We start from the raw sequence: 21,473 nt of genomic DNA, 5'->3' as shown, positions 1-21,473 counted from the left end.
CTAATACCTGCGCCGGCATGGCCCACCACTAATGACGACAAGGAAGAAGATGGGTGTGGGGCGCAGCGAGCCCGGGCTCGGAATGGCTGCCTGTAAATAGTCGTGTAAATACACCGCTTCATCGCCTCATGGTTCGTGTGATCATCCGCCACGTTACAATATTATGGAGCCCTGTGCGAAGGCATCTGTCGGTGTACGCGTGCACATCGGGAAGCAGAAGGCTTGCTTCGTGGCTTTTTGAAACGTGAATTTTGGCTTGGCAGTGTATTTTTTCTCCAGTACAACGTGTGGCGCTGCGCACGTCAGCCTAGAGAGAAAATATGCTTGAGAGAGGATTAGATGGGCTCGCTCTCCTTCATGCCATATCGTCTGTGGAATTTTCTTCTAATCCTGGGGAGCACAAAGGCGCTGCATCACCTGGTTGTTTTTTACGTCATATTGAATTAAGAAGCCTAGTATCCGCAGAGTTTGCATGGTTTGATGACTTATCCATCCGGGTTTCTTGTAGTTGTACATTGTCCCCTGAATTTGTGATGCGGCGCCACCGGATTACAACAAGCTGTAATTCCTGGGGTGGGCAGGCGAGTCCGCCCTCTTTTGCGCACAGATAGACTGTATCCGATGCCACTTGTAGGGTGTCTTTCAGCCGCCTGTCGAGCAAGCCCGTAATGATGTAGATTGGGTGCAATGCCCAGCCAACCCGGGAGGCTCAAGAGTGCCATGTTAAATAGGAATGGAGAAAAGATCGAGTCTTGAGGAGTACATGGGGGTTTAATGGAATCAGAGTTGATTGTGGGGTTTAACGCGCCTACGCTAAACCTGGACTCTGAGGCGCGCCGTAGTGGTGGAATCAAAGGTGGCGTCCTGCCTTGATCTTTATTAAGGGTGAGTCATCAGATAGAAAGTTGGCAATGTAGTCGTGCGTTTCCTCCCGTACCTTGTAGTATGCAGGTTCTCTGCGCCCCTCGTCTTGTAAGAGTGCCGAAAAAAGTCATGAACCTTGACTGCGCTCCTCTGCGCTAGCGGTAAATGCATGAGTGAGGTCTACGCTCTGCAAACTGTAGTTACAAATCAAGTAGGCCAGTGCCCCCATGAGTGTGACCAAATTGAATACGCTTGTTGTGGGGGCTCTCCAATCATTAACGTAGCACCTAGAAAATGTTCTGGGGCTACGAGGAAGCTTCCAGCATATCTCGACGTTCTTACGCTACAAATTGAATACAAACACAACTGTCAGTTCTGGCAAGGACTTGAAAATATCTCAAAATTTTTATGGCTTCGAGAAATAACCGAAAAAAGTATGGCTCTATATAACATTTTTTTTCTTTTTTTAAAGCCTTAGGTCCTATTCCGTTGTGGTGACGTAGTGCGGCGGTGGCTCAGTGGCTAAGGCGTCGTGCTACTGAGCAAGACAAGGTCGCGGATTTGATTTGCGGTCGAAGTGACCTTGCTTCTGAGACCAAAACTTTGAACTTTCGATGTTCATAAAAGAACCCCATGTCGTAGCCCTCCGCTACGGTGCTGCTTTTCGTGTGTGCTCCGACAGCCCTGTTATTGTGGCGTCCGCAGTGGTGACTCGGCCGCTATGGAGCGTGTTGCCTACGAGGCTGGCGTGGACCAGGCGTCCGAAGGCGTGATCTACAGCGAGATGCGGCTAGCCCCGCAGCTACTGGCCTCCTCCACCACAGTGCTACTGCCGCCTTTGCAGACGACGCCCGCAACCATGGCCTGTGCCAGGGACGTGGTGGACGCGGCGCTCGAGGGCCTCCATCGGGCCGAGTGTCAGACTGGCGCCAAGTTAAGGCTCATCCTGACATGCGTGCGAGGAATGCCGGGTTAGTGGACACCCGCTGGCGTTTCGACCACTCACGCAAGAGGCGTAGTGCCAAAGCTCGATCGTACACAGCCAAACTTCTTTAAATCGAAGCCGGATATTTCTAATTAGATGTTGAGGAATCGATGGCCTCCTTGAAAATATTACGCGTATACCGCTAATTTCGTATATCGAACCATCTTACATATCTTATCTTATGTACCTACTACCGCTTTAAACGAACGCACACGAACACGGCACCTTGCTTCCCGCCACCTACGCCTCCTCGAACTTCGCCACCCGCAAATTCTGCTCCCAATCCTGTACTCCATGATCTGGGAGTGCTATCGCACCATTTTGACGCCCCCATCCCTTCCCGTAGTTATGGACAGTGATAGCCATCCCGGCCCCGGGCGATCAGCCCAAGAAGGTCAAAAAGATCTACCACGCAGTGACCACCCAGCACTTCTCAACTGCCGTCATCATGCATAGGGGAAGAAATTAACTCATGGTGCAATCACTTTTACTTCTCCTCGTCCTCCTATTCCTTAATAGGCGGGTTCGGCCACATTCAAGTGCGAAGGCCTAGCTTCTTTATTGCACTGGAACTGCAATGAAGTTTTCTGAAACATTCAAGAGGTAGGCGCCGCCCAAAATCTTCATTGAATCGCTTTCAGCAAACATTATCTGAATTAGGAGGCCCCCACGCACAATGATGAATATCGTGGTAGTATGTATATTTCACGCGTGATTACATGAGTGAACAAACTAAAATTTACTCACACGTGTAAAAACTGCACGTGCCAACCCGCAAGGTTGCGAGATGGAGTGCGAAACAGGGGTATTCTGACGCCACATCATCCAGTGAACGCCACGTCACGCCTCTGGGTCACTTTTCTGATACAAACACGTGCTCTTGGGCCGAAATGATCGTGATCTTGAACAACTTTCTTTCGAATTTTGATCAGCTTCCTTGCCAATTGCTCAAATATATTACGCACTATCTGAACTCTACAATTACAATCAACGATGAAGGTGTAATTTCGTGTTAAAATGGCGTCAGCAAAATTTCTTTCTCGTGCATTCAATCCCATGACGTGCTTCGTAAAGCGGGCTCTGTTGCGTTACAAGTGCGCTTTACGCGAAGCAGTCGTTAAGGAAGTTTCTTAGTTTCTTAGTTTCTGAATTTGATGGTGGATGGCGCGGAGCCGTGTTCGCCTCTCACGAAAGACGAAGTCTGTCGCCTCGTGTCGGGCTAAGCGGGATGTGATTCGCGGTTGGGGAAAAATGGTCAGTTCGCTGCTGTGGCGTCATGTCCCCGGCTGTAGGTAGGAAAAAGCGACCGCCCACGCGCGCACAGCATGCACAACTAGACTATCCTGACGTATACAATATTTTAAGTAGATACTGGGGCGCTGAGACGAGTGCGAAATGTAGTAAGGGAGGGACGAACAATAAACATTTATGAAAACACGCAAGCTTGATTCTAGATGAATAAGGCAGCAGCACTGTGGGGTCTTCCTTTGCTCCTGGATGCCGTGGCCCGCGCTCTGCGAGAACTCGTTTGTACGCGAGGTCCGAGCTTGTCAGCTGGTCCACCCACTGCTCGTAGCTACGGTTGCGGACAGATGAAACATACGAGCGACACTTAAGCCGAGGCAAAGAGTGGTTTCAAAAAGCATCGCTTGCCAATATGCGGCAAAATGTGCCATGTGTCGATCGTAAGGACTTCGTGACCTGCGGCGTGTTTGCGGTGCAGAATGGGCTCCAGAGGTGCTGGATTTGTGCCGGGAATACAGCGGCCGTGGCGTGGTGGGAATCGACGTGTGCGGCGTGGGGCCAGCCGGCGCAGGTGGAGCGTCCACTTCCCAGCGTGCCGAGTACGGCGAGGAGGTCACCGACCCAGTCATCGTCGAAACATTCCAGGCAGGTTGGCCAAATGTGATCGGCTTGTTCGGGCGCAATCCTTAACTGCCTCACTGTGAGGAACACCGGTGTTGTTGTTGTGGGGTGCCACTAAAGGTGAAAAAGTTACTGCCGCTGTAAACAGTAAGCAACAAATTGAGCGTCTGTGGAAATCGCGAACCCGGTTCTACAAAGTAGGAGCAGAATCTTTGCCACCGGGCTACATTAGCACCAGGCCATGCGTTAGCGTAGGGCGTGCGGTGCTGACGTCACGTCACGTGAGAGGCGAGTGCGACGGCACGTGAGTATGGAAACTGCACTCTAGCTACAGAGACTGTGATTCTGATGAAGCTTTGGCGTGAAGTGTTGCCAGTCTGCTTCCGCAGTGATTTTTGCCAAAAGACGAATATACGAATGCGGAGAGGCGGAAACCTGGTGCAGCAGTAAAGAAAGTTGCAGTCACATTTTTGTTTGGGTCTTCAAGGGACACTGAAGTGATTTGTAAACATTGCGGGATTTCTAGCGCAAATTTTAGTCCGGAGTCCATAGGCCATGTTTCGACCACTCTGAGTGAGTTTAAGCGAATTTATTTAGTAGAAAAAGCAATTCAAAAATGCTGTCTTCCTTTCTGCATCCTCACCCATTTTCTGTGGCGTTCTCGTGTGACGTCAGGAGGAGATGACTTGGCTTGACTGCACTACAGCACGGCTCGCCGACCTTCTGACAGAGTCAGTCGGCCCAGCATTTAGTCCGCCGGCCGCCGACGGGTCGTCGATATTCGTTCGCTCAGTTGAAATAAAGACCCGACACGTTTGTGAATGGAATAATGTGCCTTTCTTTACTTTGTTTGTACACTGTATCAAGCTTCAAGTCCAGGTCGCTCCACACAAGCGCTGCACAAGTGAACATGTGAACATGACTGGTACGTTAGTAGGAAAAACTAAGGCCAATTGAAGGCGGGAGAAGAGTCAGCGAAGGCAGTATAGGTACTAAGAAAACAAAATCGACTGAAACTTTTACCGTACGGCGTAAAACTGGGGAGCACGAAGCCCTTTGTTGCGCTGTGTGAACAAGCACAGCGGTCTGCAGCACGACTACACATCTGCGAACGCCTTTCCCTCTAAGAAATGCAATTGCTAGACGTGAGATGTTGCGGAAATACGGGGGACGCTTACCGCACGAGCGCTATCCAACAAATAGTCACGTAAGCTGCTTAATGTGCTAAAACTAAATAAAAGTTTAAACTGGTTATACATTATATACTTCATGTTTCCTAAGCCGCCAGCGCTGGCTTGCGGCAGAGTGGTCTGGAGCAGTAGGTATTTCGTTTTGCAAGTAGCAAGTTCGAATCTCGTAGAGTACATTCTTTTTTTTGTAGGTTGATTTTTTCGTTTTCGGTAGATGTTTTATATACTGTATTCACAATTTTTCGTCTGTAGCGTTCACTGCTGTAATATTCACCCGGATGCAGCAGTTCCGTCCCCTGCCTTCACGCTGATCTAAGGTGACAAGCTAGTTAACGCTGCCTCCCATTTTTCCAATGAGGTACAATATGTAATGTTTGTAATGCGGGAGCCGAAACGTATTTTAGTTTTTCTTTTCCGATACTTGGTCGGTGCCCTCTTTCTCTCTCACACGTGTCCAGCTCTGCACATTGCACGAAAACGTTCATGCAACATAAAATATCTACTGAAAAGAAGGCGCTGCGCGATAACAACAGGTCAGCTACGTCTTAAAACTCAGAGTTTACACTTTATGAGCTGATGGCTGCTCTGAGCACATGTAATCCTTCAGCTCCGGGCGCAGACAACATTGCATACAGTATATGATACAGTACTTACACACCGACACCATGAAAACACTGTTACAGCTATACAATAAAATATGGCTTTCGGGGCACCTGCCAAAGTCTTCATGAGAAGCCATTGTACTGGCTTTTCTTAAAGAGGGGAAGGACCCGTCTTCCACAGCAAGTTAATGTCCCATTTACCTGACAAGTTGCCTGTGCAAGCTCCTCGAGAAGATGATTAACAGGAGGCTCGTGTACTTTTTAGAGTACAAAGGTCTTCTCGAGGGCTGCCAGGCAGGCTTCAGGGCGGGCCGATCTACAAACGATCAGCTGGTTGACTGAGAATCATACATCAAAGAGGCATTCATCTATAAACAATTTTGTATGACGCTATTTTTGACATTCAGAAGGCTTACAATACTGCATGGCGCTACGGTATTTTTAGTGACCTTAAGTCTTTTGGTTTGTCAGACAACACGTTGAATAAGCTTGCAAGCTACATGTCAGAAAGAACCTTCCGTGTAAGAGTGCGGTCTGCACTTTCACGGATTCATGTCCAGGAAAACGGGGTGCCTCAAGGGGGAGTTCTAAGTTAGACACTGTTTATAGTAAAAATAAATTCACTTGGGAAGGCACTACTGCCAGCAGTTTCTTACTCTACCCGCCGCGGTGGCTCAGTGGCTAAAGGCACATTCCCACTGGCGATTTGTCTCGTCGCGCTACGGCGCGCGTCGCGCGATGAGGCCCTGAGGTGGTGTTCGCACTTGCGATGAGCGATGATGCGACTACGTTCAGCCAGAGTCTTTCAATGCTTTACTGGTCACGAAACTGCTCCGTAACTCAATGGGAGAGCTTCATATGCTGCGTTTGGCCGCCGCGCGGTGGCACCACCCTCTCACTGAGGTCACTCCTCGGGCGGCGCTGCGCTGGCTCGAACGGCCGAGCTGCGGCGAGTTGTGTTTGTTTTGTGCGGGAAAAAAAAATGTAACGTGCATATCGCGCTCTTGCGATGCGACTTGAATAGTGCAACGACGATGCCGAACATGTGTTGCGCACCGGGATGTCGTTCCTTGTACAACGATACCACAGAAAATGTTTCCTTGTTCTGTTGACCGAGCGACGGGCAGCTGCGTGAGAATTGGAGGCGCGACATTCCAAGGCGAGCAACTGGAGATATCAGCTTCGATTATAAGTGTGCGACAGTGTGTGGAAATGCAGTGTGTGTGAGAATGGAAAAAGCAATGTACCATTTTGAGAGCATCGTGGACCTAGAATTGTACAAGGCTAACTTAAAGCCGGATTTTTGTCATTTCAGTCAGGTTGTAGCGGTGCTCCATTACCTGTTTGCAAACTTGTATTACCTTGCGCTCAGGCTCGCGTGTAAAAAAAAAAAAAACTCGCGCCTTCCTCGCGGCGTTAAAAAAACTCGCGGCGTTAACGACCCCCAATGCAGATCATTGGGGGTTGTTAACGCCGCGTAAAGTCGCCTTACGGTGGGTAGTTGGGTGGTAGTTGCGTTGGTGTTGCTTTGGGGTAGAGAGAGGAGAGTAAAGTCGCGTTAGGGTGGAGCGAGCGTCAACCAAGGAAGGAGGGAGCAACGCAGTGACTGAAGCACGAGCGACCGCTAGCCGCTTTATATTTGCAGCGCGCCAGTAGAGGGAGAGCAGTACGGGGGGGAGAGCGCGCATGCGCAAGCAGCGCGCGCCCTTCCACGCCCCACCGCGCTGCCATCACGCACCTGTTACGCCGAGACCGCGACGGAGCGAACGGGCTGACTACGACGCATGCGCGCGCCAGCTGCTGTTGAGAGAGAGAGGAGGGAAGGAGGAGAGGCGCACCTGCTGCGGACGCGGAGCTGTGGACGCCGTCCGACGCAGGAACAAGCCAGGCTAAGAAATGCTCTGCATTTAAAAAAGCTTTGGGACGTCCTTGTGCTTTTACCTTTCTTATTTCCGCGAATTATCCCTTAGGGTTCGTTTTGTTTGTTTGGTAACCGCGCGTGGCCGATTCCGGTTTCTTATCTGGCGTTTCAACCGGAGCGCCCATTTGCTCTGTTTGTCGTACGTCCCGTCAGGCAATATTGTTTGATATGGAAAGGGTGCCACCTTGTCGCTAACTTGATTTTTTGTTTATTCGACAATGTTCTCGATCCCATTTCCATGGATCTGAAATTATTAACGTTCCGAGAGTAATGCATGCATAGCAAACGCCACGCAACATCATCTGTGCACGTCACACTGCGGACTGCTTCTTCGACGTTTGTGTTTCATTCTAGTCTTTTGTAGTGCAGGAGATCGCTAGCTCGCTGCGTTCAGAGAAGCTTTGCTTCGTTCTTAGCTACGTGGTAATATTGTTTTCTCCGTGTGCTGCACATCGCAGCGCGAAAAAAATAAATTTTTGTACGCTGAACCACGCTCTTTTGTCTCCCTTCGTAACATTGAAATTTTTTGTTGCGTGTGTTAAAATCAGTTTTATTGTTCTTTTTTTCGCTTCCTGTTTTTTCAAGTATTGTAAAGCGTGGATGCACAAAGACACATGGTGCAACATATATCTCTTCGTGTTTTGATCCTTCGCGTTAATTTCTGCAGCGCGTTTAGATGTTCTCAAGTATGTACCCACTCATCGAAACGACAATACTATTGGGCTATCTCTTTTAGCGTTCTGTGCATTCCAGAGCAATCAACGGATTCATTAAGCGTAGTTTGAACGACGCGTACTTGGTTTCTTTCAGTTTCTTTTTTTGTATTATCGATAGGACCGCAGCAGTCCGGGACTACGGAGCTACCGTATATGTGGTAATTACAACTTTGCTTTACGAAAAGAAGCAATAGAGATTTAAAAATCCGTAAACACGACGGCGCAGCGCTTGTGCCAGAGTACACAGAAGCCGTTGCCGTTCGCGGCCGAAGTCAACGGTAATTTACTTCGAAAAATAAACCCCATTGAAGGCAGGTGATATACACAATGACTGGACTATTCATCGCTAACTACTACGAAAAAAAAAACACTTAATCAGCGTGCAGACACCATAAGCAGCAAGCGTTTGCCCGCCTAGAGCTGGCCAATACGCCGCACGCGCGGCGGCTGGATGACCTTCGTGAGGCGGTGGCGCCTGTAGCGGCGCGCGCGGTCCCTATATGAAACGAGCGCCGAAGTTTCGTGACCAGTAAAACATTGAAAGACTCTGGTTCAGCGCAGCTGCTTCCCGACTTGTACGACCTCGTTGGTGCGTCAACCATTCGCAGTCAAAGAAAATGATGTTACGCGACAAAAGCAGGTAGAAATCAAACTAAAACACATGCTACTAACCTGGAGCAATGCCGAAAACATTTGCGGGTTGCGGGAGGAGCAGAAAATAACAACTCAAGAACGCTCTTTTCAACATATTATTGCACGAAGAAATGCACACGCTTGCTTTCACGCCACAACACCCGCATCACGGCCCACAAATGTCGCTTCTTTTCACAGGCGCAAAGTTCTGACGCCACCGAACTCTACGCGTGTTTACCAGTCGCCGATAGAACGATGAGGCTGCAAGTCAACCTACCGTCTCGCTGTCCACCTAGCTCTATACTATGATTACTTGCTTTTACAATCCATTCACGCTTCTCCACACTGATGAGTTCCACGCTATTCGTTGATTAGTGCACGCGTACGCTGAAGCCACTGACCAAAGAACCGATGCACACGGGAAGTTGCTTGCCGGCCCGACCCGGCGGGTACAGCGATAGCGGGCCAAGCGCCTGGCCGAGCGAGCGAGCGGCGGTGGAGGCAACGGCTCGTCCTCCCCCACCCGCCCGCAGCGTTTGCATACCGGATGTAAAGAAACGTTTCGTTTCCGGCTACGTCAGCCTACTCCGCGGACATGATTGGCTTACCGGTTTTGCGGGGCCGTCGCGCGACGAGGGAATTCGAACCGAGAGCGATCGGCTCCGCCGTCACAAAACGCCGAAAAGCGACGGCCGGCTCGTCGCTTTGCGACGTCGCTTTTCGTCGCGCGACGAGGCGCATCGCCAGTGGGAATGTGCCTTAAGGCGTTGCGCTGCTGAGCACGAGGTCGCGGGTTCGATTCCCGGCCGCGGCGGCCGCTTTTCTGATGGAGGCGAAAAGCAAAAACGCCCGTGTGTACGAGATTTCGGCGCACGTTAAAGATCCCCAGGTGGACAAAATTAATCCGGAGCCCTCCACTACGGCGCACCTCATCGCCTGAGTTGCGTCGGCGCGTTAAACCCAACAATCAATCAATCAATCAATCAATCAATCAATCAATCAATCAATCAATCAATCAATCAATCAATCAGTTTCTTACTCTATGTATGTAGACGATGTTCAAATGTCGTTTAAATCCTCTAATCTGTCCATATGCGAGCGCCAAGTCCAGCTTGGTGTTAACAAACTTGCTGACTGGGCGACAAGAATGGTTTTAAGCTTAATCGAGAGACGTGTACTTGCGTTGTGTTTTCAAGGATGCATGGGCTCCATCCTGAACCTAATATTACACTTAAAAGTGTTTCCATTCCTCTCAAGAAGGAACAAAAATTTTTAGGCGCGGTGCTTGATGAAAAACTGACAATCATTCCACACATAAAACATCTGAAACAGAAATTCTTAAAAAGACTGGATATACTGAAGGTCCTCTCGCATTGCTCCTATGGAGCTGACAAAGAAATACTCCTCCGTGTTTTCACAAGTCTTGTTGGTTCACGGTTGGACTATGGGAGTGTCGTCTATGAGACAGCCTGTAAAACCGCATTGAAAATGTTGAACCAGTGCTGTACTTGGGGCTACGTCTTACATCCGGGGCTTTCCGTCAAGCCCATTGAAAGTCTATATGCCGAGTGCGATAAGTGGAGTCTTGAACACCAGCGGACTTTCATATCCCTGCTGTATGCCATTAGGGTGAACTCCATAAACATTACCCTTGTAATTTTATCCTTAATGACATATCATCCGCTCATTTGTACGCAGCACGTCCATCTTCACCTGCTCCATTGTCCTTGACAGTGAGAGCCCATCGGGAGGGACTTGGAGTTTCATTTTATGAGAGCATGAAGTCCTCTGTTGCTGACTTCGTCCCGCCTTGTGACATGTCAGCAATCTGTTGCGACCTATCCCTTAAGTTCATTGACGAGCAAAATGCGCTAGCAATATAATAATGCAACATTTTTTACAACTGAAAGACAAATACCCGTACACTGCCTTTTACACAGATGCATCCAAGTCTTCTTTTGCTGTGTCATGTGCTGCACATGGTCCCCACGTTTCCAGCAAAAGGAAATTAAACATAAACAGTAGTATATTCACAGTATGGCATTTTAAGTGTATGGCATTTTGACTGCAGTACAGCATATCACACAAACCATAACACAACATTCCATAACCTTTACAAACTCTTTAAGTGTAGTTAGAGCTTTACAATATTTCAAATAAACAAGTCATTCTGTTCTCAATTGCTTAATTGGGTCACTATTGTCTGCCTATAACTCCAAACTAAAAGTACTTGTTTTCTGGGTTCCTGGACATAGCGGCATTCTGGGAAACAAAATCACTGATCAGAATGCTGCTGAAGCTGCTCTCCGCAGCACCGTTGGTGTACCCTATGTCCGCTACCTCGACCTGAAACCGTTGGTACGAATGGCTCTTCGTAAATCTTGTCAGGAAACATGGGATACACAAACAGACAACAAGGTACACACTGTAAAGCCATGTTTAGGCAAATACATAACAGGCAGACAAGACAGACACACGGAAGTAGCTTTAGCCAGGCTACGTATAGGAAACACGTAACACATTCACACTTGCTTCACTGGGTCTTCGAGACCCCTGTGCGGCAGGTGTGCAGAGGGCCTATCCGTAGTTCACATACTAATCCCATGCAAGGCACACTACACCACACGACGTAGACAGTTTCCCGAAATCTACAGACGACAAATCCCACTCCACCCATCGCACTTCTTAGGTGATGAAGCAATGTTTTCTGTTCAACGTGGTTTAAGTATTTATCAGAAGTTAAATTTCTGAATCTCATATCGTATCATGCATAACCATAACCTGGCCCTCTACACCAGCCATTTCCATTGTCTTTGTTTTTACCTCTGTTAGTGATCAGTTTTAGTATTCGCTTTTAATCTATGCTAGCTAACCATCTGTGTTTGGCGCTCTTTGCCTTAGTTGGCCTTGCGCCATTAAAATACAACTATCATCATCATGACGTGCTGCGCACCGGGCCGCCGTTCGGGGTTGCTTCGGCAGCAGCAAAGCGCGATTCCGCGGAAAAACTTCAAGGTTACGTTACAAACATACGGCTGTGACATTCATTGTGAGCCTTCAGACATCATCAACAGTTGCAAACACATCGTGAACGGTCAAACTAAGGATACTGCGAGGCAGACAGACGATGAGATAGAGCGCGGTTCTCTGTATTTCTCATAACATACCTGAGAGCACCTGTCGAAGCAAAGACGCCAATGTCATGCAGAAAACCACCCAAAGGGACTGTTGCGTCCTGCCAAAATGATGGGTCTTTGTGCAGTTTTTGAACCATTATACAGTTTTCTGTCGGCAGAATGCAAAGCGCTTCGGTAGGATTCCCCACCCATGATGCACAGAGTTAACAACGTCACCTGGTCAGCCGGATCCAATGGTCTGAAAGCGAACGACGCACCATACAAGAGGTACACGAACTCACATACCGTGCTCCTTGTGACCACGTCTGCCGCGCGTCTATCCGCCTGCAGCCGGAGTGTCCGCTTGAGTTATCGTCTGCTCGCGAGTCGCAAAACAATTTCGAACACCTCGCATGTGCAAGCTTTCACGTTCACATCAGTGTTGCGGAGTTACGACTCTGGAATTGAAATTATTCCGGATTCATTCCACCTTTTTGAGTTCCCGGAATGGAATGGGAATGGAATGACCACAATGGCTGGAGGAATGGAATGGGAATGGAATTAAGCTCATTTTTCCCGGAATGGAATGGGAATGGAATAGTGATTTTTAGACGACGACGTCAACATCCCTGGCGCCGTCCGGCTACGTAATTGGTCTGTGGCAACGACTACGTCGGTATATCTCAAATTGAGCACCGGCGACAAAAACGAGAACGTATACCCGGCATCTAGAGGACCAAATCCAAGAAAGCCTGCGGCAGCGCTGGTGCAACTGAACTTCCAGCAGCGCAAGCGCGTTTGGCCGCCGGGCCGATGGCAATGTTAGGTCGGCTCTTCGTGCTGTGGCAGGCTTTTTGAGGCATAGCTTTCTCTGTACAACTAACTGTCCGTGGTGTGTCCTGGGCACATGGCGCCCGTAACTGCAGGCGCCATGTGCCCAGGCCAGCAGGCGGGGAATATCATCGCGAAGCTGGAGGGGGGGAATACGAACGGAACGCACCCGAAGCCGCGGTGTTTCTCACAGCAAGATGATGCTGCGAAACTTGGAACTAGCAAGATAAAGAATTCGCGCATGAAACATGAAACAACAAGTCTGCTTGGCGTTCTCCTCCCACCCTCCGAGCCCGGCGCGCAATGAATAGCGTTGTAGCTTGTTAGCCGACCTGGTAGGCACCTCCCGGGAATGCGGCGCCAACCTGTGGACCCTGTGTCCGTAAGTTGCAGCGGGGCCCCGGGGATGGAGCAAATCAAAACCAAGGCAGTAGAAATACAATTGTGGGCGTGGTCCCTGCGTGCCTGGCACCCGCCATAGGCATAAGAAGCGACCTTCGGATGTGTTACTGAGAATTCTACCTCCACGATGTTGTACGGTAGTGGGCAGCTGTGATATACGATTGCATATGATAATAAATACGACAATGCAGAAGACACAACTGCCAAAGGGAGTTTGTTTCTAACAGTTCCGGCTCCAGCAGTGCCCTTGTTTGCGAGTGCTTTGACAGCTCTCCGCGGTGCGACACCGTTCTTTGCTTCGATCTGAAAATGCGCTCTTCTCTTCCAGTTGTTCCAAACTGGTTCGTGGTGTGGTTGCTGTATTTCTGTGCATGGGGCCTTTGCGCCAGGTGTACCTTCGCGCCTCTTCGCCTTGTCTTTTTCTTTTTTTTCTTTTCACCCGCTGTTTGGTAAAAAGTCTAGCACTGGTTTGTTTTCTCGTTACTTGGGAAGTCTTTGCGTTGATTTTATTTGACTGCCAAGGCTTTTTTGTTTGTTTGTTTGTTTAGGTGTTAACTGTGCACGTACTTGTAATCTAGTCAAAATAGCCCTTACGAACTTGATGTTCTTTACTAATGTTCTTTTCGAAGTATTTCTGTGCTTGTATAGTTTCGTTCTTGATTTTTATTGCCCCTCCCCTCTACAATGTATTTTACCCTTAGGGTACAATAAATAAAAATAAAATAAATGAACGTACCTGAGAAGCCTTAGTCGTCGTCGTGAAAGTTGGAGCATCGCCAGTATTCAGGTAGGGCGGCCTCATTTCAAAATTTTGATCAGGTACTTGTGCATATTCGTGGCGCGTTCACAAAAACAAACTAACAAACTGCCTGATTATACTTTATTTTGCCAGGGCTCTGGTCTCGATGTGGTTCTGTCACTTTAAATTAGGGGGTCATAAATAATGCCCTGTATCGAACGGATTGAGCTGAGGCAGTGCCAGGGCAATAAACAAGCGAAATGGAGGTCAACGCGGAAGCGGTGGTGACTTTCCAACCGTGAATGCAAAACTGTTAACGGTGTTCCGTGACGCTGCCTTCCAGTCTCTCGCGTTGTTACGGTAGCATTAGTGCTCAAGGCTGTAAATTTACTTGAAATCATTCATGTAAGCATTTAGAATGCGTGTACATGTGGGAAAGCTCCGCGCGACATTACTGTGAGTTATCCACAGCATACTAATTACGCTGGTATGACGGTACGCAAAGCAGATAGCAAGGCAGAACGCGACAGACTGTGCAACGAAATGGACATCAACGTGATAGCTGCTTCACCTCGCGTCGCGGAGGGACAAACCGTTAAAACAAGCTAACATGCAAACACCATAATTCGTAGCGGGATTCCGCTACTTATTATGTAAAAAGGGGCAGTGTGACGCTGCCCCTTTTTTAGAGGGAAAGCTTTTTTTAGCGGGACAAATGACATTCCGTCAAAAAAAATATATTACATTTCCACATATACCAGTTACTCTGCCGAAGAGCTCTGATAACATCTCTGGACCCACGGCGCATGCGTGAAACCGGGGACCGCAAATAAAGTCTTCCTATCTCTCTCTCTAAAACCGGGCTTCCATTGTGTCAAAAAGGTCACTTGAAAATCACGAAAAAAGAATCGTTCTAAATAAGACTTCACACGCGTCGACCCTGAAGACGGAGTGCGATAGTATATCTTTAGTTCATAAACCACGTAACCGTGTACATTAAATCGATCGTAGATGCGTTACTTGTGTGCGAGAAATCGTGTCATGGGTTCGTTGTTCGCTTGCGATGTGGGAGTTTGAATGTTCGGCGATTGGTTGGATGCACGTCAGCCAAATTTGGACGAACTTTTAGCTTAAGCACTTTTCTCTGCTATCGTTAGGAAGGGATGGTAAATGTTTACATTAGAAGGGTAGTTGTTCTGCCCGAGATATGTAACTAAGCAGCTACTATCTCCCAAAGCGGCAAGTGGCACATTTTGCATACTTTTGCAGTTTTCAACGCCTATCATAACGTCAGATTCATTTTGCGTTCCTATATCGCTCGATAGAGCGCCTGAGGCCGTTTTTACGTTGAGGAATTAAAGGAATGGAATTGAACTCCCGGTTCATTCCAGGAATGGGAAAGGGCTAAATTCTGTAATTCCGAGGAATTGAAAGGAATGGAATCACGACAAGTTCTAATTCCTCGGAATGAAATTGCAATGGAATGGGGAGGCCCATTCCGCAACACTGGTTCACATATTAAGCCCCAGAAGCGCAGATGGCCTTTGTCTCTCCTAAGACACGGTGATTAAAAACCTTGGTTGCTGATCTTTTTTTTTCGATAAGCTTTCGTGCTCGTGAAGCATAGATCGCAAATGCAGCAGCTGCGTACGGAAACGCTCAGTGCGAGTCGAAGTGTCTATCGCGCCTTACATCTTAGGATACAAACGTAGATGTCTCTGCAAATTTTTGTCAGAGACTGTGATTTCACGGTGTATGAAGAAGGCTCCCGTGGGAAGGTCGTGCCGCCTTGGCCGCTCCTATTGGCTTGCGCCGAACATCCCCGCGACTGTGGCACCATTGGCGCACAGTGGCTTGGGGACTTCACTTTTGTTTGTGTTAAGTTTTTGTCGCTGGTAGGGGGCATCAAATGACGACTTCGTGGCTGCGACGCTACCCCCTCACAAAATGAACGCCGTGGGTGGGTGTGGCTTCGATTGCTATTCCGCGACCACGAATGGGCTGGGTGTGTTTGATTAACATTAGAACTCGGAGAAAACTCGGGCATTATTTTGCACGGCCGAGTTGAACTCGGGACGCCCGTGGCGGCCCCTGCTGTGGCGTGGTATATTGTTTTGGTCGCGGTAACATGCATATTTCTACCCCGACACGTCTTTTGAACGAAGGAGGAGTTTTGAGCTCGTTTTTATCGTTACAAAAGTACTGTGCATTGGCTGTGCACTCATCTGGCGACAAACCCCCTTTGCGAGGACTTAGAGGTGGCTTTCCCTCTACGGCCGTCGAGGAGCAAGTGTAGTGTGCTTTGCCGTTTTACGTGACGGGCAGCTTCCACGGAAGCGTTGGTGGCGACCGCACCATCCACCGACACCAGTCGACAGCCAGCCGGGGTGTGCGCAATATGATCACTGGAGACGTGTTTTCCACACCTCGCCTTTCTTTTGGGTGGTTCGGTGGACGTGGCTTCCTCATGGTCTACCGCGCGTCTACCCGTCTGCAGCCGGAGTTTGCGCTTCAGTTATCGTCTGATCGCGAGTCGCAAAACAATTTCCGAACGAGCCGTTGCATGACCGTGCGTTTAATTTTAAAGCAAAGCTTTATACCTCTACCCCCAAGGGTTCTTTCGCGACCGTTGGTGTCAACGTAAACTCCCGCGAACAAATAAAAGAATTTACTGCCACCGCCAGGAATCGAACCTGGAACTAATAACGCAACATAGCTACGAGCACACGCGGAGACGGGGAAGACAGGTAGTGGACTCACCAAGCACACCCACCGGTTTACTCCCTGAATTCTCACTGAATGCCACGTTATAGCATCACGCGACCTCACGCGCCGCCGTGCTCTCCGTCCACGACACGTCTAGCGGCCCGGTGCGCGCCTTGCGCGTGTGCTAGGAGTTACAAAAATTAAAGGAAGCTCACACACATGGAATCTCACTTCTAGTACGCCAATGTGCTAAAGCCCGTGGCCTCTAGTGTTCACGTAAAAAGTCACAGCTCCTTGTTGTCCGCCCTCACGTCAAACGACACATCAAGGAACACTTTCAAATGCTCCTTGATGGCCAGGCCATCACTCCAATCCCTACCATCAAGATCCTGGGCCTACATCTCCAGGCCAACAGCACGAGTGACGTATCGTTGCAGCGCCTCAAACACAGCATCAATCAAATCATACACGTGATCAGGCGAGTTGCTACCTAGAAGCGAGGCCTCAAAGAATCCGATACTTTTCGATTAGTTCAAGCTTTTGTCCCCTCGAGAATCACTTACGTCAACCCCCTGTCTTCTTCTCGGCAAGGAGGACATAAAGAGGATTTATATAATGATTAGAAAGGCGGTTGAGCAGGCCATTGGTCTTCTTCTGAGTGCGTCCACAGAGAGGCTGCTTACCAAGGGGCTTTACAACACGGTGGAAGAGCTGATACGGGGCCATCTTTATACCCAGAAGCTCCGGATGAGGAGAACTGCGGTGGGTCGCCGCATTCTTCACCAGATTGGCTGGGCAGCACAGTATGTCACTCCGCTTGATGTAGTCCGGCACTCTTGGCGGCAAGAAGTAAAGATGCTCCTTTTGTTTTGAAATATGAACCCCTCACACGACGAGGGTCGCCGACAAGCACGAGCTCAAGCGCTCAACACCACCCTCTGTTGGAATCATGCAGTAATCTACACTGACACCTCCCAACATCGTGGGAAGTAGTACGCCATCACGCTCCAGAACCAACCTCCATGCGTGTACCTCACTCAAGAACCAAGATACGATGGCAGCAGAAGAGGCAGCCATCGCCTTGGCTTTCACTCAACCAAGGGTTCGGAAGGTAGTAACCGATTCCTAACAAGCCTACTGCAATAACCAGTCGGTTTGGGTGTCCTGACGTGCACTGCGTGTGCTAAAAACTCACTCCCCAAACGGTTCGATTCAGCTCATCTGGACACTCGTGACGCTTCCATGGAGGGCAACAAATACGCCCACGAACAAGCCTGCGCCTTTACCCGCCGCGCTATGGAGCTGCACGAGGGCAGTCACCCGCTTGTGGCGTTCAGCGACATAACCCAGCATTATCGTCTTCAGAGACAGACCCCACCTTTGCCTTACCCTGACCTTTCCAGAGAAAAAAACTACCCTATGGCACATACAATGCGGCTCCTTCCCACACCCGACGCGTCTTCACTTAATGCACCCGAGTCGCTACGACGCTGAATGTAAATATAACTCAGAAGTAGGAACACTCCGCCACATGATCGGGGTGTGCGACTTTGGCCCTGAACTACCCAAGAAGAGAAATGGGAGATGCTGCTGTCGAGCCCCTGTCTGCCTACTGTTGCGACGCTGATTCCCCGAAAACCTGCCTTTGACCCTCAGTCATCGACTTGCCACGAACCGGCGTATTCACAGTGGCGAACTTTGCGCCTACTTGAATTATGCGCCTTTCAGCGACCTCGTTGCTTCTCAAAGCGCCAACCGGCCAGCGGGGGTGCTAACAAAAGCAATGCTGGGCGCCCTGCACAACAAGCCTCGGCGGCGTGCCCGCGCCTCATTGTCTTGACCTTTTGTGGCGTGTTGTGTTCAATAGGCCACTCGAAGAATATTACCACCGAGGGATGCAAGGCGTATTCGTGGTAGTGCAACATCGCCAGGACAAAGGGGGCTCTGACCCACGGCGGGAGCAACCTGGCGCTCACCTGCCCAGGAGAGGAGGGGTCTCTCGTGCGTGTGCGCGTGTGTTTTGCGTGGTGGCACTGCCATCAGTGCCATGTTTTGTGATTGGTGCATCCTGACGCCAGCCGGAGAAAAGGGGTTAAGGGGAATGGACCCAACGTGCCTATTTAATCTCGCGCGCGCAGGAGCGCACTGCCCGCTCTCATACCAAGATGTAAATACTTGTATATAAAGTTTTCTTCTTCGTCAACTTGCCCATCATGACTACCCCGGCACTTCACCCACCTCGGCCCACATCGACCACGCTACCATGGTTCGCAACAGTGGAGTCAGCCCCTGGCTTCCCAATAGTGGTGGCAGCGGTGGGATTCCCAACAGTGGAGTCAGCCTCTGGCTTCCCAATAGTGGATGGCAGCTCGGCGGGATCAGCCAGCGTCAGAACCTTGGTGGGGTGAGTGCCTGATGATTACCTCTCGTTTTGCCAGACCTTGCTAGCGCAGCGTCGTGCGTTCTAGGTTTTGACTTTGCTATCTACTTTGTTGTAGCGAGTAGGCGAGGGTAAACTATTCGGGGTGCAGTATCACGATGGACAAGTTAAGAGTGCGGGACCTCCTCGAAATTTGCGAGGAGTTGGGTATTTCTGTTGGCCCCGCAAAGCGAAAAAAACAGATCATCGAGCTCATGGGGGCAGATGAGGTAACTCTAGAGGAGGCCCAGGAAGCTCATGAGGAGATTCAGCGGCGGGCTGAAAGCCAGGCGCGGAAAGGGCAGAAGGAAATTGAGGCCAGGGAGAGAGTTGCCGAGAGAGCGCAGGAACTCAAGATGAAGGAGTTGGAGTTTCGGATGTCCGCCGAACACTCTGCTCCATCCTTATGGGAGTCCGCGAGCCTAAGAAACCAAGACCTTCTGCAGCCGTTCACGGTTGGCGAGGACATCGCTGGTTTTTTGGTGGATTTTGAGTGCGCTTGCGAGAAGGCAGGTTTCTCTTCCGACGTTTGGCCCCAAAAACTTTTGGCGCTACTGCTGTGTTGTGTCGCCAATGTAATCGGGTGGTTGAGCAAAAAGGATGCCAAGGTATATGACAGGGTCAAAGCAGCTCTCCTGCGCAGTGGGTACCGCCTGTCGGCAGATCCCGCAGCGCGAGCTAAACCTGCACCCGCGCAAGAAAGTAGCGAGTCGACCGCAACGGCAGATCGCGAAACGCGAGCTAGATCCGTAGCCCGGGCCCGAAGTACCGAGCCGATTGCGTCGGCAGGTCGCGAAGCGCGAGCTAACCCCGTATCCGCTCAACAACGTAGTGAGTCGACCATCTCGGCAGATCGCGAAGCGCGAGCTGAACCGGTAGCCGCGCAGGGTAGTAGCGAGCTGATTGGGTCGGCAGATCGCAATTCCCCAGCTGTATGCGTCGCCGCTCGAGATAGAAGTGGTCTGATCGCGTTGGGAGATCGTGAAGAGCTGCTTGAGCCCGCGGTTCCTCAGACTAGTAGCGAGCCGATTGGTTCGGCAGATCGCGATGCCCCAGCTGTATGCGATGCCGCTCGAGATAGAAGCGGTCTGATCGCGTTGGGAGATCGTGAAGAGCTGCTTGAGCCCGTGGTTCCTCAGACTAGTAGCGTACCGATTGGTTCGGCAGATGGCGATGCCCCAGCTGTATGCGTTCCCGCTCGAGATAGAAGCGGTCTGATCGCGTTGGGAGATCGTAAAGAGCGGCTTGAGCCCGTAGTCGCTCAGACTAGTAGCGAGCTGATTGGGTCGGCAGATCGCGATGCCCCAGCTGTATGCGTTCCCGCTCGAGATAGAAGCGGTTTGATCGCGTTGGGAGATCGTGAAGAGTGGCTTGAGCCCGTAGTCGCTCAGACTAGAAGCGAGTCGGCCGCGTCGGCAGATCGCGAAGCGCGCGCTAACTGCGTAGCCGCGCCAGAAAGTAGCGAGTCGGCCGCGTCGGCAGATCGCGAAGCGCGAGCTAACTTTGTAGCCGCGCAGAGAAGTAGCGAGTCGGCCGCGTCGACAGATCGCGAAGCGCGCGCTAACTGCGCAGCCGCGCCAGAAAGTAGCGAGTCGGCCGCGTCGGCAGATCGCGAAGCGCGACGTAAGTCCGTAGGCGCGCAGAGAAGTAACGAGTCCACTGCGTCGGCGGATCTCCGAGCGCGAGCCGAACCAGTAGCCGCGCAGGTGGGCCCGGGCAGCCAGAACATGCCACACACGTTTGACTGCAAGTCGCCTGGGATCGGGGCATTGCCGCTCGAATGCGCCGCGATACCCAGAAGAAGAAAAAGGAGGCGGCCGAAAAACAGTCAGCGTAAAAAGGCAAAGAAAGTAGGCGAGCCTTTTCACTTTGCAGCATTCAAGGCTGAGATGGCCAGAAGCAGCAGAGCAACACGAAAGGTCAGACGTCTGAGGGAAACAAAAAGGCCGCTCCCTAGCCGTGACAGAGGCCGAGGGGCACTATGCCGAAAAGGGCAGAAGGGGGTGACCGGGATCCGCCGGAATTCTCGGAAAGCTGGGGGGAGGATGTTTCGGGGAGAGTGCGTTCCCCGCCGACGCGTTCGTCATGGTCGGGCGTCCCATTCTTCTCTGGGTTCCCTTCACTTCCGTACTCTCCGCACGCGTTGCGCCTATTTTCCCACTCAGTGTCAAAGACCTCCCCCGTACACTGTGCGGTGTACTTTGCAAAAGATGAGCACAGGCGGTCGGCCTAAGTGGCAGCACCGTTTCGGCAGGCCACACCCGGAAATGTTTGTTTTGACGAGGGCCTAGGATGTTTTCAAGGATTCAGACGAATCCACGTGCGCGTGCGTAACTGCGTACTTTACTCATTCTCTTTTGTCATTCAAGTGTTTACCGTGTTTCCGTCAGAGGAGGAAATTAAGCGTGTGTTTCGTTTGGTTACCAGTGTGTCAATCGTCGTGCTCTAACACCGCGTAGTTAGACTTCTGCTTGGCGTTGTAG

At 50.4% G+C, this 21,473-nt stretch overlaps 1 protein-coding gene across 1 annotated transcript in view; it reads left to right on the top strand.

The window, feature by feature from the left end:
- LOC144175984 (adenosine deaminase-like) overlaps positions 1-21,473 on the top strand; it is an 89,220-nt gene that overhangs the window by 17,874 nt on the left and 49,873 nt on the right. Inside the window, exons 3-4 of the mRNA XM_077705208.1 lie at positions 1,570-1,835; positions 3,573-3,739. Of these exons, the coding sequence (XP_077561334.1) occupies positions 1,570-1,835; positions 3,573-3,739 (433 nt within the window). The remainder of the gene's footprint in view (positions 1-1,569; positions 1,836-3,572; positions 3,740-21,473) is intronic.

Source organism: Haemaphysalis longicornis, unplaced genomic scaffold (assembly GCF_048455015.1).
Source record: "Haemaphysalis longicornis isolate Haplotype H1 unplaced genomic scaffold, Haemaphysalis longicornis Haplotype H1 scaffold_1, whole genome shotgun sequence".
NCBI lineage: Eukaryota > Metazoa > Arthropoda > Arachnida > Ixodida > Ixodidae > Haemaphysalis > Haemaphysalis longicornis.
Note: the sequence above shows the minus strand (reverse complement) of the source record. Positions and strands in the feature narration are given on the sequence as shown.